The 20,488-nt window shown below is 32.2% G+C and overlaps 1 protein-coding gene across 7 annotated transcripts in view; it reads right to left on the reverse strand.

The window, feature by feature from the left end:
- LOC148611232 (transient receptor potential cation channel subfamily M member-like 2) overlaps positions 1 to 20,488 on the reverse strand; it is a 67,504-nt gene that overhangs the window by 32,262 nt on the left and 14,754 nt on the right. For all 7 annotated transcript variants that reach the window (XM_088591547.1, XM_088591551.1, XM_088591550.1 and 4 more), the window contains exons 4-18: positions 19,370 to 19,547; positions 18,071 to 18,251; positions 16,177 to 16,340; positions 14,599 to 14,794; positions 14,038 to 14,144; positions 13,601 to 13,698; positions 13,191 to 13,402; positions 11,700 to 11,800; positions 10,207 to 10,341; positions 9,392 to 9,451; positions 8,573 to 8,717; positions 6,304 to 6,398; positions 5,302 to 5,402; positions 4,746 to 4,971; positions 2,145 to 2,267 (exon numbers count right to left, since the gene is read on the reverse strand). In XM_088591547.1, the coding sequence (XP_088447673.1) occupies positions 2,145 to 2,267; positions 4,746 to 4,971; positions 5,302 to 5,402; positions 6,304 to 6,398; positions 8,573 to 8,717; positions 9,392 to 9,451; positions 10,207 to 10,341; positions 11,700 to 11,800; positions 13,191 to 13,402; positions 13,601 to 13,698; positions 14,038 to 14,144; positions 14,599 to 14,794; positions 16,177 to 16,340; positions 18,071 to 18,251; positions 19,370 to 19,547 (2,122 nt within the window). The remainder of the gene's footprint in view (positions 1 to 2,144; positions 2,268 to 4,745; positions 4,972 to 5,301; positions 5,403 to 6,303; positions 6,399 to 8,572; positions 8,718 to 9,391; positions 9,452 to 10,206; positions 10,342 to 11,699; positions 11,801 to 13,190; positions 13,403 to 13,600; positions 13,699 to 14,037; positions 14,145 to 14,598; positions 14,795 to 16,176; positions 16,341 to 18,070; positions 18,252 to 19,369; positions 19,548 to 20,488) is intronic.

Genomic DNA, 20,488 nt, shown 5'->3' on the forward strand with positions numbered 1-20,488 from the left:
GGTCTCTCTCAATTAGTTCCATTACCTACATCCTTAAAAAGTCACCTTAGACCCCTCTAAATGTTGATTTTTTTAGGTACAGCCCAGTTTTGTACCCCTTCAACTCCTAAATAATTAAAGATAAGCCTACCCTGTAAAACATTTTCAAAACAGAATTTCAAAAGGAACAGATCAAGATCTGAATCATAAAAATCAGACAGATGGATGATTGGTGATGTATGGACAGATAGATGGATGGTTGGAGATGTATGGACAGACTTATGGACGGTTGGAGATGTATGGACAGATAGATGGATGGTTGGAGATGTATGGACAGATAGATGGATGGTTGGACAAAGATAAAGCAGTAAGTTCCTTATTCTTTGGAGGCTGGGCATAAAAATTATGGGGAAATGTTGTTTGTTTGTTTGTTTGTTATTAAGAAAACGCAGCCGCAGATTCCTGTGTAACAGGAGTAAATGTATATACATATAAATATTACACAACATCAATCACATACATGTACGATGACGAAACAATGAATCATTACATGACCATACAAATGATGAATCAATTTAACAACTTTTGAATTTTTGAATTTTGATTAATTTATCAATACTTTTACATTACAATATTTTAATATACCATACATTTTTTCTCTATTAGGATACCTAATATAATAACTCGGAATAAATTTTCTTCTGATATCTAAAACTATATTGTTATTACATTCAAATAAATAATGATATTCGTCCCTAAGACCAGATCCACATACTGTACACAATCTTTTGTCCCTTGGTATATTCCGCCATCAACCAGTTCTGATAGGAAATTTAATATTACAAACCCTTAATTTACAAATATGTACCTGTTGCCCCAATTTTAGTTTAAAAAGATAAGGTTCCAATCAAAATTCATGTTTAAAATTAGAGTAATATTCCCCTCTAGATGAATTGTTCATATCAGTGAACCATCTTTGGATAAACTGGTCTTGGAGACGCTGTTTAATATTCATCTGAAAAAAGTTAAAATTGAAATTTTCTTGAATATTCCATATTTCACTATAACCACAATCATCAAATGTAGACTTTATATAATTAATTCACTTAAAATTAAAATTATCATGTTCACTTAAGTACAGTAATAATTTGTATAATTTTTCTGACAATTTATTTTCCTTAGAAGCTACTCTATGCCAAAAACACACCATTTTTAATTTAATATGTACTAATATATACCACAAAATTTGGTGTAGATGATCTTACTCCCAATATATGTTTACAAAATTGAAGATGTAATTTTTCAATAGTAGCCTTATTTTCAAACCCCTATAATTCTGAAGAATATGTTAAAATAGAAACAAACAAAATATCATATAATTTTAATTGAAGATCAGTGGGAATATAAATATCTTTTTGTATAGAGCATACAGGGCTTTTTGAGCCTGATCAATCAATTTCTTCCTTGCTTGTGCAAAATTACCATTATATTAAAATAAGAGTCCCAAATAAACATATGAATCCTTTATTTCTAAGTTTTCATTGAACAATTTAAAATAAATATTTCTTTGCAATGATTACTGAATTAGGTAAAATGGGTAGGAAGAGAATTTGGTAAGAAGAGAATTCTGAAGAATAAGTAGGAAGAGAATTTGTTAAAATGGGTAGGAAGAGAATTCTGAAGAATGAGTAGGAACAGAATTGTTAGAATGGGTAGGGAGAGAATTTGTTAGAAAGGGTGGGAAGAGAATTTGTTAGAATGGGTAGGGAGAGAATTTGTTAGAAAGGGTGGGAAGGGAATTTAATAGAATGGGTAGGGAGAGAATTTGTTAGAAAGGGTGGGAAGAGAATTTGTTAGAATGAGTAGGAAGAAAATTCTGAAGAATGAGTAGGAAGATAATTTGTTAAAATGGGTAGGAAGAAAATTCTGAAGAATGAGTAGGAAGATAATTTGTTAAAATGGGTAGGAAGAGAATTCTGAAGAATGAGTAGGAAGATAATTTGTTAGAATGGGTAGAAAGAGAATCCTGAAGAATAGATAGGAAGTGAATTTGTGATTGGTAGGAAGTAATCCACAAAATCTAAATTATAATAGGCATTAAGAAGCATAATTGTATTAAGTAAAAGAAACTTCTCAGAGATAAAAATTGTAGTACATGTACAAACCTTTGCAGCTTTGTATTTCTCCATCATATCATAGGAAGTAGTAATCTGTTGCGAGTTCTTTTCTTCCTCTCTGTATTTTATCAGAGGAAACATCAGCGGTGGACAGAGTAAACAACACAATAACTGAAATACATCGATCAAATAAGAAATATAAATGCCAAACCCATGTTAAAATGAGTACAAATCTACCCAAGGAAGGAATTATTTCTTTTCTATGACAAATACGGTAATTTTTGTGACAAAAATTTCCCTAGGCATAGCCAAAATAACAGCTGTTCTGTTTAACCTTCCCCATATGAAAGTTGGATTAAATTTGTGTATTTGTCATCGTATGTGTTAAATGTGTGTATTTATATAATTGATTTCAATTAGATAACCTCTCAGCTGTTAAAATCATCATATTAACATTTTTAAATGAGCGTTTTTGTCTCGAAGCAACAGCGAATGTAAAGAGACAGTGTGCAGATGCTAAAGGTCGGGTTGTACTGACATATACTGTTTGACGATATGAAGACATCATATTAGAAATTATTTTTATTGACTGTTATGGCACGCCAATCCACATTGATTCCTATAATATACTACTATCATACATAATAACATTTTATCTGAATTAACGTGATTACGGCGCACGTTATCACAAAAAAATTATCTGAATTCTTCATTATCTCCAGATAATGATCAGTTGAAATTACTTAGCATAGGTCTTTATGAAAAACCATCTTTTATATGTAATTATCTACATAAGGAAAGGAATTAATGTAAAAAATGATGTAATAAATTTATTATATGTCATTTTATAAGGTCTTATTTGAATTAATTAGGCAAAATTATTCAGTACCACTTATCTAATTGACCAATCAGAGCTGTTCCTATTCTTCAGTTTGAAAACAACCATTAAAATACAGTCGAACCTCGTTAAGTCAAAGTTGGAGGGACCATGCGAAAATGTTATCCGAGGTTCGAGTAATATGAGGTCGAGGTTAAACCGGAAATACTAGTAGTTTCGTCCATGATTGTTTCTGTATTTACATGATTCGTTGTGCTTGTACATGCACATGTACGTCACTTCACATGATACTTCGTAATGTCATGCATTTCATATCGGAAATTATTTGTATGTTTTGTATGTTGTATATCATGTATGAAATACTGAACGGCACCGAGTGGTTTAGTGAAATGTGCTCTACAATATTACGATAAAATTTCAAATTCACTAGCGAAACGAATATAGTCATTGAAATACTCTTACTATCGTCTGTTTGATGTTTCATTAAATAGTCAGATACCATTACAATTTATCTGTATTTTTTAAAGAAAATTTCAAAATATCAAAATATTCGATATCACTGTTAGTGTAAATTCCGACATGTAATTAATAAAATTTGTGTCTTTTAACAACATGTGTAATTTTAAATTAATTAAATAAATAAATCAAACCATAAAGAGTGTCAACAAATTAATTTTAAAAGCCTCGCTAATTGTTGTTAAAACATACTTCAATCATGGTTTGTGATAAAGCAATCAGTTTTCCGACTAATTTGTTGACTTCGAGACATCAGGGTTAATTTACCTCGAAGTCCTATCGAGGGGACCGATTAATTACTTCAAGTTATCCAAGGTTTCGATTCATCTGAGTTCGAGTCGTCCGAGGTAAATTTGTATTGGAGTAAGGGGAGTTTTGCTGGAACTTTGTAATTAGTTCCAGTTATCCGAGATTTCGACTAATCTGAGTTTGACACATCGAGGTTCGACTGTACAGCTTGAACCTAATCATAAAATTATTTATTCTTTTAATCTGGTCCATACTCCCAGTTTTTAGTGGAGTCCGAGTTGCTCATTTGCTCTTGTTACTTTGTATGTATGATTTTAGTTACTTTATGTTCTTTGTTGTGTATGTCTGTTTTCCATGTCTGGTCTTTGTCCCTGGATTACATTCTTTTGATTACCGCTATATTATATTCCCTTGATTACCCTTTAAACCAGTTCTTATAATGTTTTTGCACCGGTTTGAAAAAGTTTATGAAGATGATGCAAAGTGATATCAAAAGTTAACTATACCAAAATGAATCGAAATATGGCACAATTTATTCTTTACTCGTGATCAAACGGTGTAATTTATGCATTACCTATCATCTAATGATAATAACAACCAAACTTGTATTTCATTAAGACCTATTCAAACTGTAAATCAATAGATCTGGAGATAATGAAAAGTTCAGTTTTTGTGTGATAATATGTGCCATAACCACACATTAATTCAGATAATATAATGTTATCATTGATAAAAACATATTATCTAATTAATGTAGTTTTGGTGTTCCACTGGCCGTAGTATAGAACCATTATCATTTTCAATATGCAATTATATGTAGTTCCATATAAAAATCCTACCCTATCATTCCTAAGTTTTTGACAAATCTCAGGATAGTACTAGAGTCACACATTTGCAATTCCAAGTGAAATGAGTGAGTCAGAAAAAAATAAAAAACTAAAAACTACATATTTCTTTTAAATTCTTCTTTAGAGATTAGTGTATGCAAAACAATGCCCTAGAATTAGAAACAATCCAAGTCCTCTAATTCAACTTAAGTACTATACCTTGAGAGAGCCATTTTCTGGTGATAATTTACCCATCCATATTTTATGTAGTAGTGCCTGACAAGCTGTCTGAGAGATAAAATGTTTGTTTTCAGTTTCCACAGCTATCAGAAGACAGGTAGCCCCGCCCCAGTTGTCTAGTTGTCGGATGAGAAGGTTCTGTGCCTTCCTCTCGTCTGTTTCGTAACATTCATTTATTACAGCAATTGCCAGATCAGAAAAATCACTGAAAAAGTGAAAAATGAGGTTGCATGGTGACAAAATGTACAAGTCTTCCATGAATAGCTTAAACACTGGTATTTAAAACATATATAGGCTATCATCAAACAGTCAATGTAATTCTCTGATTAGTGAATGTGTAAGGAGCCCAAAGAATTCAACAACCTAATTTCTTTTCTTAAAACTAACCAACTCACAGGCAATCCTTTATTAGATAATGAATTAACATTTAAAATTACAAAAGATCATTGAAATTCTTTAAACTGTTCATGAAGAGTTGCACTTTTAGATTTGGATTACCACCCTTTGCACAATACAGTAATAATTGAGTTCTTACTTAGCATTTCTAGTTAATGATTTCTGTAGCTCTGTATCCTCTGTTCTCTTTGCCATTTGTTTCAGCAATCCATAGGCTACAAGGGCACCTGCTATAGAGTCCTAAAAATTAAAAATTAATAAATCAAAACAAAGAATAAATAAAACTAAGAAAACTGAGCAATATTCGCTAACTTGATACCCCCACTCACCCATTTAATAACATGCACCTTTTCACTTTCAAATTGATTTGATTAAAAAATTTAAAATAAGAGGTTCACAATTGGAATATATAATAAAGATTCTGTGAAAGTTTCATAAAATTCCATTCCTCTGTGTCATGGAAGTATAAAGCAGTTACAGATAAAAGAAGGTTACCTCTCTGCATAATGGTAGGAAGAATGGAGGAGTAACAGATAAAAGATGAGTACCCCTCTTCATAATGGAAGAAAGTTTGGAGGAGTAATAGAAAAAAAAAGACGGGTACCCCTCTTTCGTAATGGAAGGAGTTTTGAGGAGTAACATTTAAAAGTTGGGTGCCCCTCTGCGTAATGGGAGGGAAAAAAATGTACGGATGGAAGGAAGGACTGACAATCCTTTCACTCAATGTGGGCAGTATAAAAAAGCTTTGGATTTTCAGAGGTTTCTGATACTTATCATTAAGCACATCAAAGGAACAATGTAATTTGTTTTTGAAAAAAAAATCAATATATCTTGTGAGTGCTCATACTTCTCTGGTAAAAAAAAACTGTTCCTAAAAAGGCTCAGAGTCATAAAAAAATAGTAAAATTGCTAATTGGATCTGTTCATTTTTCAGTTTCACAAATGGTAGATTAAAACTACAGGTAACATTCCAATTTTTCACTTAATATTTCTAGTATGCTATGCAGTTATGTGTGATCAAAGACTTAAAAAAAAGAACACCAAATCTTCTGTCTCTATCACCTTACACCCTTGTAATATTTATTTTAAGTAGTTTCTTATATTTGTTCTTGCTTGAAACAGGGACAAGTTTTAGACTTACTTTCCCTTGCTTCCAGAAAACTTTGGCTATTTCTTGTCTGTTCATCAACACAGACCAGAAAAACAATTCCTGAATAGGATTAAACTTGTATAGTTCTGAAAAGTAATAATAATGATCAAGTCAATGTTATTGACTATAATGCTACCGGTATGATAAATGAAAAACCAAAAATTAAAACTACTGTCATTGCACCCTAACTTTTTTCAATAAATCCAATTACCTGATCAGTGTCTTAAGCATTTAGTCCTTGTTGAAATTCATCACAATAAATTATACAATCACCAATTCATACCAAGGATTTTAATGGGTGTGTGTGTATGTGTGTGTGACTTTTTTTAAAATCCCAAGTAAAATTGAAAAAAAATTAAAAAGCAATGCATGTACAACCATCACACCACTTTGTGAACAAGCAACAACTTGTTCCTCATTTGAAATCTGTTTGTCTACTTCAGGATAACAATTTTACCAGACAAGATAAGTTCTGTGCAATAAATATCCATATCAAAGGTAATTATTGGGGACTGCTAATTTTGGCATATTTTAGCAGTCTGTTTAAAAATGCCAAATTAAAATCTGCAAGAAGTTAACTCTGAGTGCAAGTACTTAGTAAACAACTGAGCATCCATTAAAATACATTTATAGAAACAACAAAATTTTTTGCATACTTTTTTGCCTCCAAATTGCTTAATTTTACATGCGCTAAAATAACCAGCTATCCAGTACTAACAGTACAGAGCAAATAGAACCTAACAAGTCTTGGCAACAATTTTCTAGACCAATGTACAAAGTGATGCAGATTCGAAATTGAAGATTCAAGATTTAAAGCTTGAAAATGAAAATACTGTAACAGTATTATATATTGCTGGGAACAAATTTTTGTAGATTTCATAATTTGGTCTAAGTAAATTTCAAATTCCATAAAAAATGTAAATTTTTATTGTATGAAAAGATACTGCAATGAAATTAATTAAATTTATAACTCAATGAAATTACAAATTTTGGCAACCACAAAAATTGATCCCCATTACATGTAATTATAATACTGATACAGTAAAAATAAAGTTTCACAAAGCAGATGTGTACATCAAAGTTTTTTTATATCAATCTAGAATCCATACTGCGTATTAAGTACCAGTCCACATAAAATTCAGATACAGTCAATGGTAAAGTGATTCATGGTCAAGAAAAACCCACCAAACAAATGATGCATTTTTAGTCTACACATGCTATACTTTCACATAACAACAATCTTTTCTGCATTCAGATGTGCAATTTTTAGAAAATCATTCATTTATCTCCCACTAAAATCAACCAAATGAAGCCAAATCAAGAACGATAACTCTTACAAAGTTCAAATTTCATGTAAAATCTATATAATTTTTATCTCAAAAGCACAACAACCCAATGAAAAACTAAGACTGGTTACGTGATCAGTTACTGTTTATGAACAAGAAATAAAACTGAATTTGGTGGGTTTTTGACATGCATGAATCACCTCCTGTCTGATTTTTAGAAAGACTGCATATTAAATATTATAACATGTTTGCATGCATAAACAATACATACCACTTGGAATAAGCAGAGTTAGTTCTGTACACAAAAAGTATCACAGACATTCAATTGATAATACCCATACACAATTTATGTTTCAACTCCATGTTTTATTTACACTGGCCAAAAGACTTTCTTTGTTAGAAGGTGATGTCTCTGATGCAAGTATCAAAACTTTGACTTGTGTTGCCATGATACTGTTTGTTTTTTGGAGTTTTTTTTATCACTGGTCAAGTGACCAGTTACTTGTGTCATATAACTTTTCTCATTGGTCAAATGATATTTTAAAGAATGAATTTTACAAGAGAATGTGTTTTCTTTTTAAAGTTTCTCTTGATTCAATCTACAGAAAGTTTTTTTTAAGACAGATTTTAATTTCACAAGTATAACTTAAAGGATAAAAAACATAGCTTATCTTGTACATTTATAAAATACAGTGAATCTACTTTTATTTGTGGTTACAAATGGTTTTTGGAAAAAACTTCAGCTCGGAGATGCTTGAATTTGTGGAACAGACAACTTCTACAGATAATTGAATGGGAAATAGCTTTTTTGTTGGGAATAAAATTTTGTGGGCTACCTAACCCATTAAAACAACAAAAATTGGTAGCCAACAAACAATGATACTTTCACAGTACATGTAATGAGTTACAATGTATGATACCAACAGGAACGAAAAAAAAAATATATTTTAAATTCTGTCTGCTAATTGTATTACCTTTTGTAGTTGAAGACTGAATCATCATAAGTCGTACTCCTTTTGACACTTCAGTGTTGGTAAGATGATGTGAAGCATAAAAATCTCCTATCAGATCTTGTATCAAATGACCCACATCACTTAATGTCACAGATCGATTGTCCCCCTACAATAAACAATATGACATTACTTAATGTCAGGGAATAAATGACTTTCTACAAATGCAAAACATGTCATAGTTAAATCAACATGGAGTTACAGGCGTTATCATGTTAACTACACTCCCCCTCATACAGTAAGTTGATATCAAAAGCAACCAAACTGACTTACAATATATAAACTATCTATATAAAGCCACATACCAAATTTGATATCTATCCATCAATTTAAAGTAAAGATAATTGTGACTTAATTCAGACAGATGGAAGAAATTATTCCAATACTCAATCCTGCTACATAGTTGTAGTAAAGAATGCTTCAGTGTATAATACTTTTAAAATGATAAAGGATTTCTTTCTATTTCCTCTAGAAAGGATAAGTTTCATTGGTTATACATGAAATTGCAGATGCTATTTTTACAATATATTCTTCAAACTTAGGTCATTAATTACTTCATATAATTTAATATAGTGTTGAAGAGGTGGTATACTTAGAAAGCTGGACTTTTATCCCCAAAGCTATTATATTTTATTACACTGGATGGACAAACAGGCAGTGTAATAAAGACCAGAAGCCTTAGATTTACTGGGACCACATCAGACCTTTTTCACAATTGACAAACTTCATAATCAATTTTGGTAGCATGATACCTTCAATACTGGTAAAATATCTGTAACTTACAGAATCATATTTCTGCTTGATTTTTCTCAGTACCATAGCCAGTTGACACTTTGGAGGTATCTGTAAAATGCATTGTATATACAGAAACTGCATATAATTCATAAAGATTAATGACATGATAAAATAAATTGTTAAAAAACTTATTCCTGTTCCAATCTTTAACATAAAGAAATTAAAAAGATAAACACCAAATTTATTAGGCATGAGATTGCCATCCTCATCTTTGATATTTTCAGTCCTTTAAAACTCATTATACATTATATGTATCCATAGCTTTAAATGAACACTGAACAAACCAAAAACATGTCACAACCAAACATTTTCTTGAATTTTTTTCACGTCTGTTCTAATTGTACAACAGATCTAAAACCTTAAGGGAGATTATTTACACAGCTTTCAAATGATTAATATTGCCGCATCAGACCAATTAACTTCCAGTCATTGGTGTATGAAACCTTTTTTTAATTTTTGCCAATTCAGAAACTTTCAATTTCAACACACCAAAATACTTTGCTAGTTTGGACTTATTATGACCCTTAAACATTGAACATGAAGTGTCAGGATGGCAAAACTTTGTAAGAATATTTAAAAATATATTGTCTAATGTAACTTAAATACTATCAGTAGTCAGAAAATTATCTCTTGCCATCCTATAAAGTGCACAAAAATTAGCACTAGCCAAATGCAATTTTCACTTCCCTTTGTCAAGTTTACTTGTGGATGATTCACATATTTTGAGTCCTGTTCCTGGTCATGGCCGATCAGATCATATGTACCATCAAAACGACCAAAAAGACCAATTAAAGGAGTAATACCTGATTATAGAGCTGTACAAGTCTGGGTAATGTCAGGAAGTCTTTCAGACTGACTCCATTGTCAAGGAACAGTTCGATGAAATCCTTTCTATTCAACATGATGGCTGAATGTAGAATATCGTCTAAACTGCCAGACTGAAACAGATGTACTTCATGATGTTATATGTATCTTCACAGAAAATAGAAAATATTTTTTAATGTTTTCTGGTAAAGACAAAGTTCTGACTTGAAAGTAAACCATGGAACAAGATGAATTGTCATTTTCATTTTTTTTAAATTGAAATTGACAAAATGAACAAGGATTCTGTTGAAGAACCAAGATGCTCCCAGGAGCCTGAATCACTCACCTGATTAAAGTTTGTCTTTCAAGGGCAATAAATTTAACAAGGAGTTGTCCAATAATTTTGACTCAAGAACACTTTGGTAGGACTATCATTAGGATCATTTCAGCGATAGAAAGTTTCTTTTAGTTTTAAAGACATTGGCTGAAAACTGTAAAAAAAACACCTGTCATTTTTCATCTTTCATGGGCAATAACTCTTACAGGAGTCACCTGACAAGTTTTGAGGGCCTTATAATAAGGGTCATTTCAGCTATAAAAATATTTTTGCTTAACCTAACAGTTTTGGAGATACTTTTGAAAAACCATTGTCTGACCCCATTGTTCTATTTTTAGTAACAGCAGCCATGTTTTTTGACGGATCAAAAATCTCCACTACAGTTCAATGCACGATACCCCACTGAACATTCCTACCAAGTTTGGTTCCAATTGGTCAGGTGGTGTCAGAGGAAAAGATTTTGAAAGAAATAACATTCAAAATAGCAAAAATATGTCAAAAAAGGGCAATAACTCTGACATGGTTTAACATATCAAAATGAAAATTTGACCACAGATAAATCTCATCATGCTGAACACTTTGCTTCCAATAAGAATTTGGCTAAACCTAACGGTTTTGGAGATATATGTGAAAAACTACTGTCTGACCCCTATGTTCTATTTTTAGTAATGGCGGCCATGTTTTTGGCGGATCAAAAATCCCCACATCTGTTCTATGCACAATACCCCAAGGAACATTCACATCAAGTTTGGTTCCAATTGTCAAGTGGTGTCAGAGGAGAAGAGTTTTCAAAAATTGTTAACGACGACAGATGCCAAGTGATGGCAATAGCTCACATGGCCTTCATCCAGGTGAGCTAAAAATGTAAGTTGATTTTATAAATTTATGTCTTCAAGAATGATAAGGTATTTTTTGTTATTTAATTAGCAAGAATTACAACCTGAAAAGGTACAACTTTTGTGTAAAAGCGTTAACAAAATTTTTTCTTAGGTCTGTAATAAATGTTCTGGTAAATGAAAAATATAAGACTGAGAATAGAATAGGTAATTAGGACAAATTCTCAAATGAATCTTAATCCTTGAAATACTTTTAATAAACATAAACAAATCTGCTTCCTGATAAATAAATGAAAATATTTATATGGTATGGTACTACCTCCCATGATCTGTCATCAACAAAGATTTCACTTTTGGCGATATCAATTCTGTTCCATGCCAAGGCTAACTTCAACTGATCATAAACTTGATCTTTATTGGCTAAAATGATAAAATAAAAAAAAACAACAATGATAAAATATTGCAAGTAAATGAAGAAGACATGTTTCACTGCAGCACACATACTGCATATCTGATTATGTTCATAATGAAAATGAGGATACATAATCTTTCAATTTTTTTCATCTATTACAGTTTTCAAGATATTGGCTGACAACTACAAAAAAACTCCATATTTTGCAGGACAAAAACTGTAACAAGGGGTTGTATGACAAGTTTCATCCAAGAGACTTTCGTAGGCCTTATCATAGGGATCATTCATTAATTGAAAGTTCTTTCCTATCTGTTATATTTTTCAAGATATTGGCCAAAAACTACAAAAGAAAAAAACACCATCATATTTCGTCTTTCAAGGGCAATAACTCCAATAAGGAGTTGTCAGACAACTTTCACCCAATTAAGACTTTCGTAGGCCTTATAAGAAGAATTACTTCATCAGTGAAATTGTTTTTTTCCTATCTCTATTAGTTTTCAAGATGTTAGCAAAAAATTACAAAAAAAGTCATTTTTTGCCTTTCAAGGGCAATAACTCTAACTAGGAGTCTTCTGACAACCTTAACCCAATGGAGACTTTTGTAGAGCTCTTCAAGCTGAAGAAGGGAAGTCCCCATTCATTTTCCAATATCTTCTATAGTTTTTGAGATATATGTAGAAAATGGTGACTTGACCCCTGTGGTCTAGAAATAGCAATGGCAGCCATCATTTACATTTATTTATATAATCAATATAATTTTTTAAGTTGATACCCAAAAATGCTGGTGACCATTTTTGTTAATAACCTACTGAGTGATTACAGAGAAGAAGGTTAACAACAGACAACAGACAACAAAGGCAACAGTGGACACCTAGTGTCACATGGCCTTTTAAGCGAGGTGAGCTAAAAAGGGGTCATTGCATATAATTTTCAAATGCTATCCATGAAGCATTATTTATATGAATCCTAATTGATTAAATACATTTTTCGTAGGAAATACACAATGAATGTGTGTTGTACCTGAACATTTGTTTTAAACAGTTCTATTAGTCAAAAACCACATCTTTAAGTCATCAGAAAATTATATTTTTACATTTTAAATATATTCAAGTTAATGACTGTTGAAGTAAGTCAATTCAGACAAAAATGATGACATCATCATTATAACATCATTCTACCAAAATTTTATTTGCAGTCATACAAAAACTGTCTAGACCCAAAGCACATATTCAGAGATTTCAACCAAAAGGTGGGTGGGGCAGAAATAAAAGGCATACAAGGCTATATTCGGTAACTTGTTCAAATAATGCACAAAATTAACAATAAATAACAAAAAATGAGATCTGAACAGCCAGAACACCAGCACCCCTACCCAGATCCACCAATGCTGTACCTTACCTTTTAATAAGGCTTTAAGAATAGCATAATCAATATCCCTGGAGGCTTGGTTTGTGGAGGTAGGGTCAAGGTTAAAGACGGTCACAAGATCTCGGTTAACCAGACTTTCTTTTACCATCTGCCAGTTTTTTGTCTGGTTGTTTGTTCCAAATACATCTTTTATCATATCTAATATTTTGGCTTCATCTGTTGTCTCAAATTCTGTCTCAGTTCTGAAAAAAAAGACTTAGAATGTGAAATTATGTGAAAACCTGAAGAACCTATCGAGCAACAAAACACTATAATTCATAAATTTGGATAAAACAAGGCTAAATTTATGAAAAAATGGGTTCTGTAAGAAATTAAGAAAATGCATTTGAACTAGCAACACAACTTGGCCTGATAGCCTTTACTATAAACCAGAAACAAACCTGAAAGTCTTTTTGCCATGCTTATCTACATATTCTTTTTCACTTTCTTTGGAGATTTCATAAGCTGTTGCAAGAATATCAGCAGCTCTTCCTGACCCCTGTAAACCAATTAAATTTACTAAAGGTCAAGAGGTTTGGAAAAAACACTCAAACTTGAACTTAGAATATTTGAGAAAAATTGGTAGATAAAGAATGCATAAGAACACTTGCAATGTGTAATTGTTACATGGAAAATAAATATAACAGCACATTCTATACAACTTTCCATCCTTTTCTGTCAATTGAAATCAAAGACTGGTCTTTCATTTTCTATTTCTCTATACAAAATAAACTTAAGCTACATAAAAAAATATCTACCTGAGTTAAAATGAAAAGGGGAGATCACCCATTAAATTGTTTCAAAAGGATACTTTATACATTATTCCACAAATACAAACCTGAACTATGATAATGGGTATATTATTAAGGATGGCCTGTTGTACAGTCTCTAATGTTCCTGGTCCACCCTCAGCCACCAGTAAACACACGGGTACCTTTACAGCATCTGAAATAAAAAAGGGGGAGGTAAATATCTCAATCAATAACACACCAATTTTGTTATTTACTTAAGCCATTTAAATATTGTAAAATATAATTTGAACCTCTTTCTACAAATAAATCAGTATTTTTAAATTGTTAAGAGCATATCATACAGAATAAAGCCAAACTTAACAGCAAAAGGACATCAATTAACATTCCAATACTGTTAACCTACTTATTTTATCAAGTGACTTGTTTTTTTTTTCAAATTCTGAAAGCAAGAAAAAATTTTAAGATAAATCCTTGTAAATAAGTCTCTTTCTAATGGAAAACATCTCCTAGAGAACAGTGCTTGCCTTTAGCTACTAGTCAGAAGACTGGAGCTTGACCAACAAATGAATACCACAATAGTAATTAATTCTCTTTATCTTTTTTCCAGAACAACTGAACTAATGATTAACAATTCTATCATTAAATACCTTTTCCAGTGTCAGTTTTCATATTAGCAACAGCATTTTCTAGCTTTGCTCTGAATGGGATTTCTACAGCAAACTGGTGTTCTGTTCCATTGTCTACCAGTATAAAGTGGGTGTGGTTGGGATCTAAATAGGCCTCTTTTCTGACCTTTATCTTTTCTGAACTAATTCTGTATTGTGCAGGGTATAACCCATTGTTCTGAAAATAGTAATAACAGTCAAAATGCTTATGACTTCACTTTTACAAATCTAACCATATTAAATTGGAAGGCAAAATAAAATAGCATTATTGTATATATTGGTAAATACAGTCCCAAGCAGATATTATATATGCCAAGAACATATTCAATATGTATGAAAACACTGTGCAAAGTTTGAATCTCTTTTTAGTTACAGATTACACAAAGTTCGTACTGTCTACAGCATAATGTGATTAGAAATCGAAAAGTTCAAAATACTAAAAGTGTTAAAGCAAATGTTACATTTCTCCAAAAAAAAAAGGGAAACATCTTCAACTTTTTCTTTGTAAATACAGAACAAAGATTGAAAAATATTGGTTCAATACTGTTTGAGTATCAGATGAGACAAAGCAGGTACCCATTAGCATGACAAATGGACAAACAGACAGACATGCAGATAAACTTTTTCTAGACATGCATTAATGACACAGGTAAAAAAAACAATTATGATTTGAAGCAGTCAATACCCAGCTAAAAACTTCAAACAATGTAACATCTATGATAACAGAAGACTGGAAGCTCAAGAGAGCCTGACTCACTCACCTAGTTAACCATTTGCTAATTTGAAAAACTTGAGGAATGAGACAGGCTAAGTTAAAATCAACTGAATTGTCAAATGCAGGAAATGCTTTTAATAGCATTTATATAGCAATAGTATACCCTGCCAGAATTTCACTACAGGCAACAGTTTTCAAGTTAATTGCAAAAACTGCCTTTATTCATTTTTTATGTTCTTTCACAGATTAAAAATCTCAACAGTCATTCTGTATGGAATTCCTTAAGAAACAAATATGCCAACTTTCATTGAATTCTGTTCAAAAATTTTTGAGAAGATTTTCAAAGTTGTAAATGCGAAAAATCACCTAAAAAAACTGTTTCAGGGGCCATAACTTCTACATCAGTTGATGAATCGTTTTGAAAATTTCTGCATAGGTCCATCTCAGAATGCTGAACAATATTACCATTGCCAAAAATTTGCCAAAGGCAATGGTTTTTGACTTGTTTGCCAAAAACTGCCTTCAGACCCCTATGCTTTATTTTTAGTAATGGCTGATATGTTTTTTCACAGATCAAAAATCCCAATAATCATTTTGCGCAGAACACCCTAAGAAACAATCATGCCAAGTTTACAACCAGTTGGTCTAACAGTTTCAGAGGAGAAGATTTTTGAAAATTGTCCAAGACAATGACAACGATGACGACAACAGACGGCAAGTAAACTAAAAATGTATATATGGTCAGTGACATGTATTCACATACAGTCAACACATTTTGTCCCCTCAAATAGTACAGTTACAGTATAAATAAATATTTATTTATTTTGAAATGAATAAAAACTTACGTCATGACTAATCAAATCATGTTTCTTGTGAATACATCCCCATGTTGCCACACCTATAGCTACAACTGGTGCTCCCGTAGTTGTTGTTAGTCCATAATCTCTGACAGCTTCTCCTACATGTTTCATTACTCCTGTGTTTGTTCCACCAGTAACAATCCATGCTCCTAAAATTGAAATAAAACATGGTAATGAGGCTTTGAGAGGCACCAAAAAGGGGCCTTACATATGACTTTAAATTAAGATGTCTAACACTACTATACTTCAGTGTTCTAGCCAAGAATATGTAATGGTTTTCATGGACATACTGTAGCCCAGGTAATTACTAGTACCTTTTTAGCAAATTCAGGCTTTTCCCATAGTGAAACCTGGTAACTCTTTGAGGTTTGAATTGCTTGTTAATGAACTTAGACATGCCTCAACAACAGTTCATGTGAAATTCATATGAACCAAGCCTTCACATGAGGGGTATAAAAATGTTTTACCCAGTGATCTTATCTTAAAATCAGACAGAAGTTGATTCATGCATGTAAAAAACCTACCGAATTCAGTTTAATTTCTTGTTCAGAAACAGTTCTTGATCACATAACCAGTCTTAGTTTTTCATTTGGTTGATGCACTTTTGAGATAAAATTTATATAGATTGTAAATGAAACATGTACTCTTTGCAACTATCGTTCTTGATTTGGTTTCATTAGGTTGGTTTTAGTTGGAGATGAAAGTATGCTTTTCAATTAAGTGCAGATCTGAATGCAGAAATGATTATCGTTATGTGGAAGTATAGCATATGTAGACACAAAAAGAATTGTTTATTTGGTGGGTGTTTCTTCACCATAAATCACTTTACTACTGGCAGTGTCTGAATTTTATATAGACTGGTACTTAATATATTTATAAGTTCCAGTAATAAATAAAGTAACTAAAAAGTGTGAGGAATGCTTACTAAATTGATTCCCCCATTTCCCCTATTCGATAACATGTACCTTTTGACTTCCGAATTGATTTGGGACAAAATCTGAAATAAGTGGTACATAATGGGAATATGTAATTAAGATTCTGTGAAAGATTCATTAAATTCTATACAGTGGTATTGAAGAAGTAACTGATAAAATGTGGGTATCCCTCTGTGTAAGCCCCATGCAGGTCCGGGTGTCAAAAGAATAGGCCTGCAGCAGCGCTACGCTTGTTGTAAAAGGCGACTAAATAATGCTCAGGAACCTAGCTGGAGGCAAGGTGCTCTGCCCACAGAGCAACTGGGTTGAATGCCCAGGTGGTGGAATGGGGTACCCTTGGCGTGTTACATGCTGGGGTTGTCAGGCTATAATAGGAAAACCTGACCACAAACCATAGTGTTGGGAAAGATGCCATGTTCCTTGCATGTTAAAATACCCTGCTGCGGTATTCCATAGGAGTAGGAACCTTTGCGCTCCGCCACAGGAACCTAAATTGCCCAACCCTGCCCATCCCCCTTCTTCTAATGGCAATTTAAATTTGTTGACCCTGTTGCCCTTGTGTCCCATCACAATTTTTCTTATCATCATCGTCATCATCATTTCATGTTCATTTTGTCATCCCATTTCATGTTCATCGCCTGAATACAGCTGAAATATTGCTGCTTAGGCATTAAACCCTAACAATTAATCAATCAATCCCTCTGTGTAAAGACATCCCTATCACTATATACCACAACCTCCACTTTGAATCACTTTACCATTTATAATGTCTGAACTTTATGTGGACTGATACTTAAACTTGATACCTCACTTATAAATATTTAAAACTGCTCAACTTTCTGACTTATAATATATGTAATAGGAGAAGAAAAATTAAAATATAAGTGAAATAGTTTGCATAACTTATCTATATATCAAGATGATACCATGGACATGTAACATACCTGTACTTTTGGCAGCTTTCATCAGCCCTCGCCGAAATGCTTCCTTTAGATTGCCTTTCATATTGAACAAGTTTGCCCCACCTGTTACTGAGATCAGTAGATTTGGTTTTTCTAGACCCCAAACATCCATCATCAGCTGGGCCATCTTATCCATAGAAGTGTTTACATCTACCCTGATATACTTATTAAATAGAAGACAAAACAGGTGAAAATTAATGTCCATGAAAATATTTACCGTACTTAAAAAAATTGTCAAAATTAACAGACACTGAAAGTAAATATTGATTCATTAATTTAAAGCAGATTCTTTATATAATTCACATTTTTAACTTTATACATTTCACAAAATGAATACTATGAATAGAAAAAGAATTGATAAGGCAAAATTCAACAAATACACCAGTGTAACATGAGACAGGTGTAACCCATAAGGGGACGAAATTGAACATATAGATATATTTAAAAATCTTTCCCCTCTTATCACTTTTCCTAAACAACCTGGACACTTCTTGGTGCATCTTGGCACTTATTAGTGAGACCAGTATTACTTAGACTGTTCATATCATTCTGCCTTTCTGGCTGAAGCCAGCAAAGCCTTTTCTAATGGCATGTTGGAGAAGAAAAAAAAATGAATTCAGATACTTATATTAGACCATGTAATAAATGCCTTTATGTCCAGAACAAAATACTAAACTTTGTATGGGAAGCTCTTAAAGACAAAACTTCCTGTCAGACTGAAATCAGACTCTCAGTGCTTCCAAGCTATGACTTTATTGTTATGAGGACTTTGTCCTCTATTACCTTAATACAAAAGAGTAAATACTTTCAGAGATCATCTTCCTGTATCTGAAAACTAAAAGGTTTCCAGACACAAAGTTTCCTAACATCAATGAGATCAAGGTTCTCAAAGATACTGCCCAATATGTCCAACTTAAAGAAGCTTTTCATTGAATTCTATTTTTTCCCATCACATTCTATAATCTATTCACAGTCATATACCTAAAAGTGGGCAATTTTTGCCAGGTGCTAATTTGGCATATTTTAGTTGTCTGTCTGAATACATCAAAATAATGTCAAGGTAATTTTCCTTCAGAGCTTAAATATTTAGTGCACCACTAAATATCTGCCAAAATTAGAATTGGCTAAATTTGCTTTGGCCTAAAGATTGCCAAATTTTACATCTGCTTAAATAACACCTATACAGTAGATATTTTACAATTGTAAGCTATTTTTAATAATTCTATACTATGATCTTCACTAACAAAAAGGAAAATTGAAACATTTAATTCAGAACCATACCTTTCTCTCATTTTCTCCATGACCTATGAATTCTACTTCCCCAAAAGAATTAGTTGGTAACATCACAGTGTTTTTAGGAACACTCCAATCATCAACATCATGACCAAATTGTAAGGGTGAATATTTGTGGTCTTTTTTCAAATAGCCACACTTACACAAGCAATCATTTTCTAGTGCTCTGAAAAAAAAACAACGTGGAAAAGATTGTTATGTGCAGAAATTACATAAAATGGGTTAATTTTCAATATAAAACAAACAGTTGACATTAAATACAGTGACACCTATCAAAACTGAACTCTGAATAAATTGAAAACCTGTCTAAAGCAGACACTTTTGAAGTCCTGGGTAACTTGAAAACCTGTCTAAAGCAGACACTGTATGAAGTCCTGGGTAACTAGAAAACCTGTCTAAACCAGACACTTTATGAAGTCCTGAGTAACTTGAAAACCTGTCTAAATGAGACACTTTTGAAGTCCTGGGTAACTTGAAAACATGTCTAAAGCAGACACTTTATGAAGTCCTGGGTAACTTGAACACCTGTCTAAAGCAGACATTTTGTAAAGTCCTGGGTAACTTGAACACCTGTCTAAACGAGACAAATTTTAATGTCTAAAAGTGGTATGGTATAGACAGGTTTCATTGCATATGATCTCCTGTCAAACAATGATTTAAGAAAATTTAGGGTTTCTGAAATTCCAAGGGAAATTTCACCATTAAACTTAACTTTCCACCAATTATCATCTGCTTTATGCACTTATAAATCCTTTTCCAAATTTTTTAAAGTATTTTTAACAGAATAAATAATTTTCCTTCATCAAAGTTTCACTTGCCCCAGGTGACAGAAAATGAGAATCCTTGAACACTTTTTTAGCATTTAAAGTCCCATCAACAAAAAATATCAGAACCTTTTAATGCATATTCCTGGGTCAAAATTACCATGTTTATTTTGCAAAATAACTATACTCATAATATTGGCAGACTCCCACAACTCTAATAGAAGAATTCAGAAATTAAGGACAAAAAAGATTGTTCATAAAAGAAACATTAATTCTACCCAAAAATATAAAAAGTTACTACAGCCTTCTTAAATTATCATATAATTTATAAATAAATGGGCAA

The sequence above is a fragment of the Perna viridis genome, chromosome 7 (genome assembly GCF_037379345.1).
Source record: "Perna viridis isolate PV_CMFRI_1.1 ecotype Kerala chromosome 7, ASM3737934v1, whole genome shotgun sequence".
Classification (NCBI taxonomy): Eukaryota; Metazoa; Mollusca; class Bivalvia; order Mytilida; family Mytilidae; genus Perna; species Perna viridis.